The sequence below is a fragment of the Salarias fasciatus genome, chromosome 5 (assembly GCF_902148845.1).
Source record: "Salarias fasciatus chromosome 5, fSalaFa1.1, whole genome shotgun sequence".
Classification (NCBI taxonomy): Eukaryota; Metazoa; Chordata; class Actinopteri; order Blenniiformes; family Blenniidae; genus Salarias; species Salarias fasciatus.
The window spans coordinates 2638705-2655875 of NC_043749.1; the positions used below are offsets into that span (position 1 = coordinate 2638705).

The following is a 17171-nucleotide window of genomic DNA, read 5'->3' on the forward strand; positions in this document are numbered from 1 at the left end:
TGCTAATTAAACAAAGGAGTCATGAACTGGTTACATAGCAGATATTTCCATGTTGGAATCAACTGAGGTTGTGTTTGTATGAGTTAAAACCACTGGAAGTTTGGCTTTTAGAACATTGGATCCCACCATTTAATTGACAGGACAGACATGTTTACTGCTGTGAACCTCGGCGGCCCTCCACCACATCCTGTACAATTACAAAAAATGACTCTCTTACCTATTCATCTTTCTCTTCAAGCTAACATGCCGCCATTTTTTAATAAGTTATACCTCTTAAAACGAGGGGTCTTCACACCCCCTGTGAATTTTCAGCGCCTTTGCTGTTTAGGTCTGCTGATGTAGTCGAGGCGCCTGATGCAAGGTGGATGTTTCTCAGAGTTTAACACTCGACACATCGGGGCACCAGAGAAGCGTTCGGTCCTCGGGGAGCCCTCCTGTCCCACCACCGCACAGCACTGTGCCGGACTGAGGATGTGTGTTGTCGCTCAGAGCACTTTAAAGGTCTTTGCAGACACATTTTTGAAGTTCCAGAGGAGCTGGAGTAAAACACATCCTGACACTGGTGTGTGCACAATGCATGAGCTTCTCTTGTGGAAGGGCGATGGGGGGGCATAAAGTAAATTTGCTTACTGCTCCACTCTCAGTGAACTTTTATGCACCCTGACAAAGCGGGAATGTTGACTGGTGGGTTTAAAGCTTAATCCCAATTTCCCACCCCACTGGACGCTCCAGTTTTGCTTTGGTCGGAGGGCTACAGTAATTGCAAATGCAAAGTTAAAAAAAAAAAAAAAAAAATCCAGAGTGGACGAAAAGTCTTTTGATTTACCAAAAGTAGGCATCAGGACTGAGTACCAGCCATAACATTAAGACCACCGACAGGTGAAATGATAAGACTGATTCTTTATCCTGACACTTGAAGTGACACACTGAAGCCAATACCAGGATCAGGGTCTCAGGTCCGATACTGCGACTCATGACAGTTGAGTCTTGCTTTAGTGTCTCAATTAATGCATCTTGCTAACCAGGGAAACACATGGTGCCATGATGCAAATAAAACAAGGCAGCTGATGCTTTGGACAACGAAGCCTTGGATCCTGTCATCCATGAGGATGCTGCTTTGATGCAGACCATTGATCTAAAGTTTGGAGCAGGCCACCTGTGTCCACCATCAGCGTTGAGCGGAGTCTGAGTACCGGTTAAAAACAATCTCAATCCGGCACCACAGGTGATATGAACCACCGCTATCAACAGCCAGCAACCTGCCTCCACAGACACATTCCACTACTCCCACCCAAAACAGAAGAAACCAAAATAAGGCCACAGCACCCCAATACAGGCTCATCATTGCAGAGAGAGTGTTACTGTTACATTTTAAGATTTTTTTTCAATACACTGATCAATAACTGGTGCTGAAGCTGGGAGAGGAAGTCAGAGTCCGATGTGGCTCAGAGCAGCTTTGTCTTAGTTATGTTGGGCTTTTTCTCTCTGGATAGTCCTGAGTGCTTGTATTTGGCCACTTTTTTTAGCCATTGAGACAACAGCAACTGTTCGTCGTTTCTCAAACTGCAACAGAATCAGAGTGTGTAATCTCAGCAAATCTCAGAGACAAACACTAAATCCTCTCTGGATTAACTGTTACTATTTTCACAAAACAATAGGGAGATCCTTTTTGAGCTGCATATTTCTTCTTTTTCCAATGAAATGTATGTAAGAACTTGAAGATATTTGAAATTTTATTCCACAGAAAAAGTAGAGATGTTGCGGTGATCATGTTCTTCTTTACTTTCATCACAAACCTGTTTACGCCAAGTGGGAAAATGATCGACTTGGTAAATATTTAGAATTTTCTAGCAGTGTCTGATGTTTGAAATGAAAAAGATGGATTGTCCAACTGGACTGTAATGACAACAAACACAGGTAAACACAGAAAATGTGAAGTTCAGTCCTAATAAGCAGTAACATCGTCCCTGAATTCACTGAACTACTCATTCAGTCATTTCAAGACACCATTACAGAGGAAAATGCGACACTTATTGATAAACAAGTAAAAGTGAGAGTGGAAAGGAAGCACTGCCTCGGAGGTGGAGACTCCCTGCTGTGCTGACTGAGGTGAGAGGAACGAAAGAGAGAGGAAGATAGGGCAGAGATAGTTTTTCAGTGAATAAATCCACCTCTTTGTGTTTCAGAGATAAATAATGCTGGTTTCCTGTTGCCTGAGGGCTCAGATGTCCTCATTTCTTAAAACTTTATCACCTAAAAGAAATCAGTTTGTGGAGTGAAGTTAATTAGAAGTCAGAAAACCACATGTATGGATGCACACACTTTTTCCCCTCCCTCTGTTTTCCAAAATTAATAAAGACAGAAATTATCCTTGGAAATGGCATCCCCTGATTCTCAGATATTTTTCTGTTGCTAAGCCCCCCCTCGAAGCTCTCTGGCACCCCCTCAGTTGGAGGCCCGTCAAACACTAAAAACATAAACTCCCTTAAAAAAAAAAAAAAAAAAAAAATGAATGTGCTGAGGGGGTGAAAACAAAAATAAAAGTCAAGAATAAATCAAAAAACCAGGCTGATGGCATGAACAGAGGCAATATGGCTGAACATCCTGTGCCTGCAGATGGACAGTCAAAAAGAGCTTTAAAAACTTTCTGTCCTTGTTTTGCTTCTTTTCTCCTCTGTGAAAACTTGTCACTGCTGGAATCCGCCGTGCAAAGGAACTGATGTGAATCCAAAGTAGCCCCAGCCACCGTTTTCTACGTGGCAGTAAGCCACCAAAACATCGCAGCCACCCTTTAACAGCAGGCCTGTGGTGTGGGGTGCCGCTCAACGTTGAATACTAAAACACAGTTTGGTTCGATCACATGTAGACAGACACATGGGGAATAGGTAGACGGTTAAAAAGTTTGAGGCAACATGAATTTGGAGGCCGATACATGTCTGGTAACCTGTGTTCATGGTAAAACTTTCTTAATGAAGAATGTTTGCTGTATGAATTTTACTGAGTCAGGAACAGAGGAGAAAAGAAGAGAACAGGAGCTGTTAAAGAGGATAAAATTTAATTAAACCCTAAAAAAAAATGCAGAACAAACCTCATAAAATAAACTGAAAATGACAAAAATGTGACATGAAAGAGTAAAGCCCTGTTTATACAATGTTTTCAAGTGAAAATGGGAAATTTTTGTTGCATTTTGTCTGCTTGAAACCACTAAAAACATAACTTTTTGACTGGGAAATGCAGCCAATTCAAAAAACAATGCCACTGTGCATGCAGCTGCAGTGAACAGTTTTTCTGTCCATACCAGGGTAGCTGGACGAGAACAGTGTTTACCTCCAGAATTCTCTTGGACTCGGGAGTTTTACAATTGACAGTCACGCAAATGTGGCCATTGTCATTGGTGAAGTGTGTTGTTCTTTGTGTGCATGTGTGTTTGTGGTTTCATTACTAAAACAACCAACTGTGCCAGATCGTGTCCTGGCATGAAAAGAACATCTCTGTCAGCCATTTCCATGTAAACAGACGTTGTTTTCAACATGTTGTCGCCTAAACACAAAGCTTTTCTGAAGCAACAATGCAAAAAACTTAAAAAAAAAAAAAAAATTCATTTGAAGCATTTCCCATGTAAATCTTTAAACTGACATTAAACCAAACTAATAAAGAAACAAAATAGGTATCACCCAACAGTTACTGTTTACTGCAGCTGGTTCCTTCCTCACTATCATTAGATTACCAGAACAAGGACCTTATATGCTTTGACTATACTAATGATTTCAAACCTTTTTTAAGCCTCGGATTGCTTTGAATAAAGTTGATCTCTGTTCTTGAAAACATTGCAGCCAAACACAAATGAACAAGTTCACTCAAGAAAATCAGGCTGGTTAGAAATAAATAAGAGAAATTGAAGAACATAAAAGGGGTCAAACTGTCTTAAATAAAGTAACTTCCTTCCATAAAGGAGACTCCTTTGGAGCTGCTGTTGATGAACGTGGTGACTCCTTCATGTGTTCATCTTCTTGAGGGACAGCTGTAAGTGTGGTGAGGCTGGAGTCAAATTTTGGTAACTCAGCATCACATATCTGCTGAACGGCAGGATTCTTGAAAAGTGACCATCAGTTTGAAAATTCCTGACTTGAAAGCTTTTTATTCCTCTTTCAAGCTCAGCCACTCTCCAAATCCCCTGAGCCTGGCAGTCCAGCACAATTCCTTAGTTGTTGCAAAGATTTCGATACTTGGGACGGGCATCCAAATTGTTTTCTCGTCCAATGTCAACATATCTGTAAATTCTGTTTTTGTCACTCGGATTAAAGCCTTTCTGATGGAAAGGTTAGATTGTCCCATCTGCATGAATACTGGATAAAGTGATCAGAGTAGAAGGAGAAATATCTTCCCATTCAGTCAGTGGATCAATCCCATAATGCTTTGCTCCCACATGATCCTACATTCTGATTCCTACAATTGCTTTGAAAACACTCAGTCTCTTCTGGTGATTTATGTATCAGACGTGGACACAAAGCTCCGACAGTGAGAAGCAACATGAACTCAGACCGGTTGGACCATACTCAGGATTCAACACCTCCTCCAATAGAATAGAATCTCCTCACTGTCATGTTTACATGACAGATCAGTCTGAGTTCTAATGGTCCATGCAACCTCTTCCAGGAAGGTAAGTATTTCTGAACTCGGACTGTTTGTACAATGGTGAACAATCTGTATGAGTGCAGCTCCAAACCAGCGTTTCTGGCTGTAACAACTTCAACAGTCATTCATCACTAGCAGGACAGCGGTATGGGAGGAGATCTCACAGCACATGATAGCGACGATCTTTCTTCATTTCAGAGAGGTAAGCCGTCACACTGAAACAGTTTAGCAGTTGTTTAAATCCTGAGTTCCATTTTCAGTTAAATTGCTGCTTGGCAAAATCCACCATCAAAACAACGATCCAGTGAGACGCTTTGCTCTTCAGTTCCTTCAAGAAATGGGTGACAGCATTCTAAAAAGGTGAAAAATACATGGCTCTCAACGCTCAGCTAAGCAGCTGCAGATCACTTCCTGGTTCACTTCATACAGACCTGAAAGCTTCCCGGTTATTGTGTTTTCATGTGTGCACTCCATGAAATACATCCAGAGAAAGGAAAACAAACTCGTCAACAGCAACATCTCATTTCAGGACAAATGTGAAAAACTTCCGCTCAACAGTGAATCTATTGTGCCAGATGTCAAGTCATGGCTTCAGGCTTCAATGTTTTTTTTTTTTCCATCCTGTTATTAATGGTAGAAGAATTTAATGGCTCACTTCACCATCTTGTGGTATGAAGTGGTATTACCCCCCCCCCTCACTCGCAAAAAAACTGCAAGAATGTCATAAGATACAAGATATATTTTGATATATTCATTCATTCATTCATGAATGAATGAATATTTTGATATAATCTGTCAAAATGAGTTTCTGTCCTCTGGGGAAAACCTCTTTGGATTTCTGTTCCTTCTCGAGGTGTTCGGAGGTCTGCAGTCTTCAGCTCACAGCTCTCAACCCAATTTCACCAGTTTTTTAATGCAATTATGCATTAAGTTAAAAAAAAAAATTCCATTACTTCTATGAAGCCTTATTGTATGTTATTTTTTTTCTTCTTTAAATTTTCCTCTTTAGTCTGCTGATTTTGTCTCCCACTACTTGACTGCAAGCTTACCTTTGTGTATACTGACGAGAGAATGCTGGCATTTAATACACCAATATCCTCACAATACTTTAATGCTTTTGAGTAATAGTTTAAGGGCATACATTGTTAAATAACCTTAAATAAACTTAGTTTTCTTCTGACATAAATGTATTAAATGCTGACTCACTTCCTTTCTTTCTTTCTTTTTGTAGTCTTGTATGAAATTCTTCTGAACACAGTATCAATTAAAAAAGAAGAGAAACGGGCAGCTGTTATGAGCAGAACAAAAGCAAAATGAGACCCAAGAGCTCTTTCATTCCGTTTCTACATGTGTGTGTGCTGGAGGCCAGATGTGTGTGTATGTTCTCAGATGTTTGTGTGCGCTGTATGTTTTTCTGGAAGAGGCTTTCGCCCTCCCAACTGTTTTTCTCTCTGGCTGTGATGTAATTCAGTTTCTCTCCAGAGAGCAGTAATTGTCACGTCGCACAATTAAGCTCTGTAAGTAGCTTCCCCGGGCCTGATTGCATGTGCCGAGACGCGCCCAGCTGTTCGCACTGTTGCCAGGAGAGCCGAGGACCTTCAGCGCGGCCACCAGAGCGTCCATTATGGGCACCTGAAGGTCGAGCGCGGGAACGCCGGAGCCTCTGGGCGCCGACCAGCGAAGGCCGAGCCTGGCAGGGAGTGATGAGAGAGCATCGGAGGCAGATGCGACCCACGCAGAGCGAACCCTCACACCGGCGCTCTCCACTCCCTACTATCAGCCATCAGACGTGATTACAGCTCTCACTCCTTGATCCAGTGCCTGCCCGAGCCCACCGCTTTGATTCCTCGCCGTTCTCTCCAGCAGCTCAAGTAATCAAACGCGGCGCCGGGCTCAGACTTGACTCCGCTGCAGCATTTGTAAAAGTCATGCAGTAAATGGGGACAAACTGTCAAACCTGTTTGAGAATGAAGACGTTTCCCCACATTCTGCTTTCTCCCAGTTTGTTCTCAAAAATACCTTCATCACTGATGAGACAGTCGGACCAGGAAGTAGGAAAGTAAAGCAATTTAATGACATCGAAAAAACACCAATTAACATTCGTAACATGCAATGGCTGAAGTCTTACAAAACATTGCAGTGTTTCTGATCATGAGGCTATAACGTTAATGATGGCTGCGATTCGAATGGCAACGTAAGGCTTGTTAAGACCAATGCAACACTTCACTGGAGCATACTGAATCAGCACGAGGGCAACGAGTCGAACAGACCCAGCAATCCCATGACAGGTAAAAAGATCTGCCACCCATTACAGGTACTCCACTCCAAGATCGTCAAATCTGAGAGAGTAAACTCACTTTGAGGTCACCCCAACCTGGAACTACAGACTACTCCAAGAAAGGCTGTTTTTTTTTTGAGAGATGTAATATTTTTTTCTGGCAGTCGATGCAATCGGGTTGGACTGTGGGTTTTTAGAGATAGTCTTGTAGAAAAGTTTAAATCTCTCAAGCATTTTGAAAGCACTCTGCTACTATTGATACAGCTACTTAAGACCCGACGGAACCTGAGAGTGAATCCCTTCATTATTGTTTTCAGTGTATATGTGCCTCTGTGCTCGGAGAAATCAGGTTTTCAGACTGGAGTTAGAGCTTAAAGGAATACTCCACCCAAAAAACGATTTGGCCTCATTTTCTACTCACCCTCATGTTGAGAAACACTCTGGAGCACTTTTTTGACGATTCAAATGCAGTTGGAGATGTTTGGGGATTTTCGTGGTCAACAAACAGGGACCGACAGAGCCCGACAGAAAAAATGGTCCATAAAATCCACAAAACGTTCCCATTTTCCTTCATACTGCTCGTCCGCTGTAATCCAAGTGTCCTGAGCGCGTAACGTCCATAATTAATTCTTAACGAGGTCATTTAGTACATTTTAAGAGCCCAAACAGGGCACTCTCATACAGCTCCATTGCACGTCTGCGCGCGCAGCCTGAACTACGGAAGCCGCGGCAGACCAAGCAACACGCTTGTGCCCTTTCAGCAGGACACCGAATTCAAAGCTTTAAAACGGTAGCCAATCACTTTTGTGATTGTCCACAGCTCGGTCACTCACAGCAGAATATAAACAGCGGAACTTCTTCTAAGCTTGCAATTTAGAAAAGTAGTCGCTGAAAGCGCTCAAGCGTCTGGCTTGGTCTGCCGCGGCTTCCGTAGTTCAGGGTGCGCGCGCAGACATGCAATGGAGCTGTATGAGAGCGCCCTGTTTGGGCTCTTAAAATGTACTAAATGACCTCGTTAAGAATTAATTATGGACGTTACGCACTCAGGACACTTGGATTACAGCGGACGAGCAGTATGAAGGAAAATGGGAACGTTTTGTGGATTTTATGGACCATTTTTTTCTGTCGGGCTCTGTCGGTCCCTGTTTGTTGACAACGAAAATCCCCAAACATCTCCAACTGCATTTGAAACGTCAAAAAAGTGCTCCAGAGTGTTTCTCAGCATGAGGGTGAGTAGAAAATGAGGCCAAATCGTTTTTTGGGTGGAGTATTCCTTTAAGAAGAAGAGAAATGACTTTTGGGAGGATTTGAGGGAACCTACGAAATACCCACCAACGAACGATGGACTGGTAGAACTGATGGAAACATGCTAACTAAGCTAACTTCCAGCTTCATATTTAGGAGATGAGCCGATGTGATCAAGTCACAAAATAACCCTTAAAGACTCTAAGCATTGGAACAGGATTCTTATTCATTGGCCAAGTTTTTCATTCGAACCGATTTCCACCTCTTTCGCCCTCGTCTCCTCTGAGTCAGTGAGAACCTGCAGTGGCCACAAAACACACATGACACTGAAAAACAGGGAAAAAGGCTGATATCTTTTTGATTTTCCAATTTACTGAAGCATCCTTTTAGATCGGCAGTCAAACATTGAGTTTTTCAGTTCAGGGGCCGCATTCAGTCCAGCTTGATCTGAAGTGGAAGCGGACGGTAAAATAGTATCATCATAACCTTTAATGTTAAACCTTAACGTTTGCATTCATTGTGGTGCATTGAATATGTTTATTTTACAAAACCAAACAGTTAAGATGGAAAATGACTATAATCTCAACAAAAAGCCAATTTTAATGGTTCAACATATGTGAAATGTCCCTAAAAAAAACCTTCCCTTATACCTGTGGCATTATGCATGTTTTTACAAACTCTTTACAAATGGATTTAAGGCTATTTATTGCTAGCTTGCTAGCTTTTGTGGTGGCTTCACTGAGAACTGTGTTAAAGAAAATCTGTTGTCACTGAAATTTTTACCATTTGGTTGGTTGGAGCCTGGGCCTGATGTTTGATATCCCTGCCCTAAATATTACATTGGTTCTTTAATGATAACTTCACTGTCAGAAATAATGGATTACATCTCCTCTCCCATGTGGTTTGTTTTGGGCTGTTACGTCAAACACAGAACGATGGTCGTGATTTCAACTGTCTAAATAGACCTAAATGCTCATAAACAAGACGTAGAAACTGAATAACATTTCCTTCTAAACGATCACGGGGACACTGGCGACTCTGGTGCTATGCGACAGTACGTGAATATCCTTGTTACTTTGTCAGGTATAAAAACGGCAGGAAAAAAGAAAAATAAGTTAATAGGCAAAAAACCTTTGTACACATCTTACATCATATTCCGTGAATCCATCTCAAATATAAAAGGTCAGTAATATTTTTTTCCAATTGAAAAATATCAACTCGGTACCTTCTCCCCCCACCCCTCCTTCCCCCCGACTCTTCTGAGGCCTGCTGGACACGAGAGGCAAAGCTGCTGGGCGGGGGTGTGTGATATGGGGGGGGGGGGGGGGGGGGGCGCATACAAACAGGACTGCAGCTGAAGTAAAAAAAAAAAAAAAAAAAAAAAAAAAGAATAAACAAGCCCTCTACATTTTTATGTCATAATAATTATATAAAAAAAAGACACTCCGCACATACAATATACACTATATATATACACAGTATTTAGTAATGGTCATTCTGTTGCGTCTCAACAGAGCTTTAGAAATCGGAGGAATGGCAGTGTGCTGTTGGCAATGACGCATTACGATTTTTCTTTTTTCTTTCTTTTTTTTTTTTTGTTGTTTACATTTGACACAAAACCTGCACTCAGGGTGGAGAATGTCTGTTTCTGTTTCATTTCTTAGTCCCAACAGGTTGAATGAAAACGGTGTCCGGCGGGGCAGCGGGGCGGCGGGTGGGGGAGGGGAACGGGTGTCAGGTGGGTACCGGCGGTCCTCACGCCGGGGTCTGGACGGCGGCTTTGATCTCGGCGGACGCCCTCTTCTCCTTGCGGCCGGCGTACTCGCCGATGAAGGAGCCGTCCTCGTTGAACTGGGCGTCCTCGTCGCCGTAGTCCACCAGGCTGTCCCCGCTGTCCCCCGCTTTGATCTCCCTGCTCAGCGAGTGCTGGCTGCCCTTCAGCGGCTTCTCGTCGTTGTCGCTGCGAGAGAGAGAGAGAGAGGCACAGCGGATTCACAACCAGCTCATTTCACTCATGGCTTCACTGCGTGGCTGAGCGGAGAAGAGGAGGAGGAGGAGGAGGAGGAGGAAGAAGGTGCTGCTATCGCTGTCTCTACGCGCCAGCCCCCGCGACCGGCATCAGCCTTTTACCTCTGGCTGACCAATGGGAGATTCTAACAAGGATGCACACGTGGAGGCTATGTTCAGACAGGAGGACACGTGCATCAGTGCATTGGACAGCTGGAAGACAGATGGCGCTGATGCTCGGGCTGCACATGCTGCGGTCCGGCCGCCGTGGGACGATTACACAGGACGGACCACGTAACGTCCCGGCGACGGCCGACACGAGGAGCCAGACGTTCAGGAGCCGACCGCGAGCCACCCGCAGGAGGATCGTTCTGATCCACGACCCCGTTCACACAACAACGCTTCGAGTTTTAGTTTTGGAAAATGTTGTGTTTACACAGGAACATTTTGAAAACAGCATCCATGCTGAAAATGATGTAGTTCGCATGTTGGGCTGCTAGCAGGTGCTGTTCTCAAAAAGTTCAACCTTGAGTCGTTTTCAAAAAGCACCGTCGTCGTGTAAACAGAAAACTAAAATGTCACAAAATCAAAAATATGGCTGCTGAAGTGAGCATGCCACCCAGCTGTCTTGCTCATGATTTTAAATCCTGCATTTCTTTCTTTAATGGAAAAGCAAACACAGCACAGCTGCAGTTTTAAAACACTGCAAAATGTAGAACTTTTAGAAATAAGAGATCCAACGGAAGTGATTGAGTCCAGCTGTTGAGCAAAGACAATAATGAAAAAAAAGTAAATGGACTAAATACCTGAAGAAATCAATAATTGAACTCAGCCTAAATATTTACTTTGATGAATAAAACATGTATACTTAGATATCATAATTCAAAAGTAGTAAGTGTGGTTTTAGTTTGTAAATTTGAAATTAGGGACGACAAACAATCAACATGGTGTGAATGCTGAAGCTTGCTTGAGAAGTCGGCATTAATGAGGCCAGGGACACGTTTACATGGCAACAGTGCTTGGAGCCAGTGAAAATCCAACTTTTGAAAACAGTTCCTCAAGTGGAACTTCTCAAAAATGCTGCGACTCCATCTCCATGTAGACCCAACTTCTCCGAAGTAGAACGACAGTTTTATGTAAACAGACACTGACTTCAAAACGTTGTCCTGTAAACGGGGTCAAAGTTCAGCTGGTGTAATTGACACACCCACTGGAATCTGTATTTTGCTTGCAGCTCCTAAAAAAAAGCAGCGGTGGTGTTGTGGGGAAAAGCAGGCGGCTCCTGAAAGTGAAGGAGTATAAATCACAGCCAGTTGCTTCTGGCTTCACCACATCAGCGTTTGTTGTGCTGTGCGGATCCCGCTGACTGGAGAATTACACTGGGACTCATACTGCGGCGGGCTGTTATGAATAGGACCACTGAAGGATTAATGAAACGTGTCCGGACATTACTGCCCCGGCGATGAGCTGCTTTCAATTTACTCTGATTGGAATGAGCCTCTCGCCGCCAGAAGTTTGTCTCTCCGTTATGAAGCAGCGTCATTCACAGTGCAGCAACATGACACGGAACCACAGCGGCCCGTACGGCGTGGGGGGGGGGGGGGGGGGGGGGGGGTGCTACTGCTGCTCCGGGAGGGGGGGTGGGGGTGGGAGTGGTGGGATGCTAACGCTGGTCAACACATACTTCCCGGTTCCCCGCTCCATCACAAGTCCTCAGCAGAAGGGGAGCGAGGCTCGGAGTGAACCTCGCGCGTGCTGAGTTGGCTTTTTCCAGCGAGAGAGGAGATGCAGAGAGAGTTAAGTTAAGGCGGGGGGGGCGTCGGAGGTGGCGAGCACGGGGAGGGGAGGAGTGTTTGGTGGCACTCGCAGGGCGATTCTTACCTGTATTCGCAAAAAGTGTCGTCATTCATGCCCTGGGACTCCACGTCTGGGTGAAGGTCTTCTTTTTCTTTCACTGCTCCGCAAAACAGAGAAGATATCAGCGATTTCCTTAAGAGGGGGAGATCAATGTGTCTCCTGACTGCTAATGCTGCGGGGACGCTCCCTCGTTCCCTGCCCAGACTCAGTGGATGAAAAACCAATGCAAGTGTGAGAGAAGATTGCAAAATGTAGAAAGAAATGAAAATTTTTTTTTCTGCATATAAATCCAATTTTAGGTTCGAGCAAAACTGTTTTTTTCGGTCTTGAACATGCTGAGAACATTCAAACGTATGGTCCTATATGTAGTGGAGAGGGGAGGGGGGGGGAGCAGGGCGAATGAAAGAAAGGCTTGTCAGAACTGCAGGCGATAATGAGAACTTAATGAGGAAACAAAGGACAGAGCTGCGTGCCGCTCCGTTTTCTTTTTTTTTTTTTCTGCTGACGAGCGAAGCGATCGCCGCCCAGACGACAACCTGACGGCCATTAGCCGTGAATAATAAAGCCGATAAGGGCTCCCGCGTCCCCGATAGCAGGAATAACATTGAGATACAAGAGGAGCTTGTGTCATCAGTCCCGTGCGCGGCCACCTCATGCGCAGCATTTGCATTTTCCTGGCTTTGTTTAGAGAGAGGGAGAAGAAAAGAGACGTTCAAATGTACAGTACGGATGCTAATTTGCCGGTCGGCGCAGCAGCCTGTCTCAAACACACATTTGCATTAAAGTGGTTTTGAGGCCTGGAACCAAAAAAAAGAGCATATATCACCTGAGGTATCAGAGTAATGGCTTCTGGGATGATTGATCATTTCTTTCATGTCAACAAACAGGGAAATGGAAACATAATGAAGCTCTGAGCAGCAATTAGCATTCAGAAAAGAGTGTGTGTGTATGTGGGCGTGCGTGCACGTACCTGAATACTTTCCACCTTTGTTCCTGTTGACGAAGCAGGCGATGAGCACGATGAGCGTGAGCAGGGCGATGGCACACATCAGGCCGATGAACCAGCCCTGCGTGGAGATTCCCCCGTGCACGCTGGGCAGACCTGCGCACAACAAGACCCCGATGACTTTCAGCCGCCTCGGCCCTCCACCCACCTCCGCCGCCCCCCCCGCCCCGTCAGCACGCCTCGCCGAGCGTTCACATCGACAACAGGCGCGGGGCGGCGGCGGGGGCGCCACCCGCCCATGGAGACGGTCCGGTATTAATATTAAACAGCTAATCCTCCTTGTCTAATTAATCAAGTAAGCAACGCTGTACAAATGTAATTTTCTCTTAGCGGGCCAAATTAAATCCCGGTGAAGACGGCCCGGACCACACGCCGCGGCTCCAGTCACCGCTCAAGGACGCGGCGCGAGCACCCGGGCTGATTTCCAACAGGAGGTCAATTAGTTCTACAACCCCAATCCCAGAAAAGTTGGGACATTGTGCAAAATAACTAATAAGGAGAAAAAAACACCCAAAACAAGGCAATGGGGCACGGATCATTTACATCTTATTTCAGATGAAAGTCGGACAAAGACTAGAGGATTTTTCTAACTTTTAAAAGCATGAGCACATTTAGAGATTTGAGGTCAGCAATATATTTTAAATAAAAGGGCAAGGCAGCAAAAAGAAGGGCGGAATCTGAAAAAACAGCACCTGAACATTATTGCTGGAACGCTTGACGGTGGTTTTGGTCTCAAGGTCTTATTTTCAAGGTCTTGGTTCTGACAGGATCTCAGTCCCTTCTGGTTTTCGAGTGTTCTGATCTTGGTCTTGACTCGGTCTCGGTCTCTTAAAGTCTTGGTCCTGTCTTAGTTTTAGGATGCTCTGGTGCCATTTTCTGCTCGCAGGGTTTGTTGTATAGAAAACAGAGCGTACGAATGAGCCAGTGTCCCAAGTTCTTAAAACATATTGCTGAACTGAATGATTTGCCCGTCATCAAAACTCTCCTCTGTTTACACACTGTCACAGCTTTTCCAGACTGCTGTCTGAACTCCTCCTGTTCCCGCCTCACCTGTGGCCTCGGTCTTGATAACATCTTGGAATATGCTAGAGTTACTGAGCCAGCTGTTAGGGATAAGGCGCACAGTGTACTCAGTCTCAGGATCGAGCCCGTCAATGACGTGGAAAGCCTGAGAGGTGTTTATGGCCTGTGATATCTTCCAGTGACCCTCACCTGTGCAGAGGGGCGAATGATCAGGCAATGAGTCACAACTCACGACAGAAGAGAACACGCTACTGGGAAACGACTGGGGGCTGACGACACACAGGGTTCCTGACTCTACGCTAACAGACAGCTCCAAGAAAGGTCCATAAAGCTTACGGTTGTTCATATATGCAACATAGAACTCGGCGTGCTCTCCTTCGGACACCCAGCTGATATTCGCAAAGCTGTCGCTAACGGACGAGCTAACGGCTAACAGGCCCGGTGCTGAGGACAGGAGACAGAGAGGGGAAGAGATGGCGAGAAAGAAGAGTTAGCGAAGGACAAAGCAGAGTGTTTAGGAGTGTTGTCATGGCGCGATGAAGGATGCCCGCCTGTCGCTCGGCGCCGAGGAGGCGAGGGCGCGCTTCTCCAACTCTATTGTGAGGAGGCATCAATTACGTGTGACAGAAGGGGACGCCGGGTCGCGCTCGCGACAGCGCGCGTGACAAGAGTAATGTGGATATGGAAATGGAACCGCAGGTGGAGCCTGTGAAGCTAAATGAACATCTACTGAGACCTTAAGGGACATTTAACACCAAAGACCTCTGGATAATCGACATTTCACACCATCACAAGCCCCTTTCAAGTTGAAACAGCCCAAATAAAAGTTTTGGACGAGCCAAAACATCTGAAAGCCTTTCATTTCATTCATTAATCTTTTCAATATGGAAGTAATTATCTCTCAACGTGGTGATCTTAATGTCAGCGCCACATCAGCGGCGTACAAACAGCAGCATTCAGGCCCCACACTCAATTTCTCATTTCTTTCCTGCTAATTCAAGCTATTAAAAAGCACTAAAAGCAACAAATCTTCACATCTGAGACGAGCTGGAGACGAAAAATTAGCCTCATGAAGCCAAATATTTTCAAGTTTCTGCTATTTCTTTTTTTTTTTTTCTGATGAAAGCAAACATAAGTGAAGCCAAACATGCTTTTATCCCGCCGCGCCGGATGATGAAACCCACTTGAGGGAAAATTGGAGGCGCGTTAGGTAACGCTCCGAAGTTTCATATGAAGTGAAGCTGAAGACAGAGAAATGTCAACAAACTGAGTGCAGGTAAATTAAGGTGAGATTTTAGCAACATTAGCATGAAAACTGTGTGTTGCATATGAATGTTTGAAGGTTGATACACAGTTATGAAATGTTGAAGTAGATATGGATACCTTATTCAATGTGTTTATTTTTTTAACATTAATATATATTGAAGTTTAAAACAGAAATTTAATCATGTGCAGGATTTAAAGAATTTCAATCTATGAAGCTGCAAGTCCACAACTTCATTTATTCTTAGAACTAACAGCTCTTTAAGTTGTATATGTTGTTTCGTATGTTGTTTCGCTGCTTGAAGCAACATATGAAAAATGTATTTTCAGCTGTTATGCTTTGAAATTATAATTTAGAAAATTATTTATTACCTTTATGACTACTTCTATAACCATTCTATCATTTTTACCAGATTCAGCTGTTTTAACTATTTTTTTTTACCATTTTTTTTTTTTTAATTATCTTTTTTGTTTTTGACCTTTTGTAGGTCTCAAGTTGTTTCGGGCATTTTAAAAATTTTAGTGATATTTTGGTCATTTTTCTCTCTTTTTTTTGGCATTTACCTTTCCTAATTGTCTAAAATGTTTGAAGTTATTTCAACATTATCAGCTTTTTTTGTTTTTAAATAGTTTTTTTTTATTATTATTCATTCAGTTTTACCAATTCTAATGGTTGAAATTGTTTTGGCCATTTAGCTATACTATCCACGTTTTTTTTCCATTGGACCTTTTCCAAGGGCTTAAGGTGGCATTTTAGCCATTTTTTCTATATCAGCCATTTTTCATTTCTCTTCCTTTTCTAACGGTGAAAATTATATTAGTGATTTCACTTAAATTACTTTTTCTTTCTTTCTTTTTTGACCTTTTTGTAATGGTTTGACTTTTTATAATTCTAGTAATTTTTTGTGTCTTTTAAACTATATGTAGCAGTTGCAATCATTTTAACCACTTTAGCTATTTTTGCTGCTTGAAACATTTTTACCCTTTCACTTTTTCCCACACTGCAGCTATTTCTAACATTATTATTCCTGTGTAAAGTGCTCTAGAAATATAGATACACCAATATATATGCTAAAAAAAAAAAACTAAATAACACTTTGATTGTTCCAGCTATATGAACAGACGATAATCTTCACTGAGCTTCGCGTGAGAAAATGCAATTATTTCTTTGCTTCCTTTATAGAAGTGGTCGTGCATAAATATCATGTGATGCATCTTTTGAAATTCAAAGCATTGCAGGCGCCAGGAGCTCCTCCTGTGGTGACTGATGTGCATCATTAGCATGGGGAACGTGCGACTTTGACGGCAGCTGCCGCCGTCGGTCAACAAAGCCAGCAGCCACTTCATCTCGCCGCCGCAAACATGCAAATCTTCCGCTGGCGCTCCAGCTCAGGTGCATTGTTTGCTCAGGTGATGATTTCGGCACAGAAGGATGCCCCTGCAGCACGCCCGCCGTCCATCCCGCCCTGCTGCCGGTGACACTCTCCGGCTAATGCTGATGGATTAGTCCGCAACTACGGTGATTCTAGTAATGTTGACTTCCACATGACATAGGTTCCTGGGCGTGTGTGTGTGTGTGAGTGTGTCTTGCTTATTATTTTTGTCACTGCCCCCTCAGCTCGCCGTTAAATGCTGCAGAAAGCAGCTGCTCACCCAGCAGGAAGACGCCCCTTCAAAGTCAGGAGGCTTTTTTTTTTTTTCATTTTTCACAACGAGAGGCTAAAACATATTTTTTTGATATAGGAGCTTTCAGCAGCTTCCACTTATCTCAGCGTCCTGTAAATATCACGCTCCCGCCGTGAGCCAACACCTCCGCGGCGATGCGAGGACGTCTCTCCTCGCAGGTTTTCTCGCGGT

General features: G+C 43.8%; 1 protein-coding gene across 3 annotated transcripts in view; it reads right to left on the reverse strand.

Annotated features, from left to right (window-relative positions):
* Nucleotides 1-9565: 9565 nt before the first annotated feature.
* chl1b (cell adhesion molecule L1-like b) overlaps nt 9566-17171 on the reverse strand; it is an 86275-nt gene continuing 78669 nt past the window's right edge. For 2 of the 3 annotated variants that reach the window (XM_030091108.1, XM_030091107.1), the window contains 3 exons: nt 12993-13124; nt 12047-12119; nt 9566-10118 (listed from right to left, as the gene is read on the reverse strand). In XM_030091108.1, the coding sequence (XP_029946968.1) occupies nt 9914-10118; nt 12047-12119; nt 12993-13124 (410 nt within the window). In that variant the 3' untranslated portion in view covers nt 9566-9913. Of the gene's footprint in view, nt 10119-12046; nt 12120-12992; nt 13125-14078; nt 14241-14387; nt 14496-17171 lie in introns of all 3 variants that reach the window. The other variant, XM_030091109.1, reaches the window with a different exon arrangement.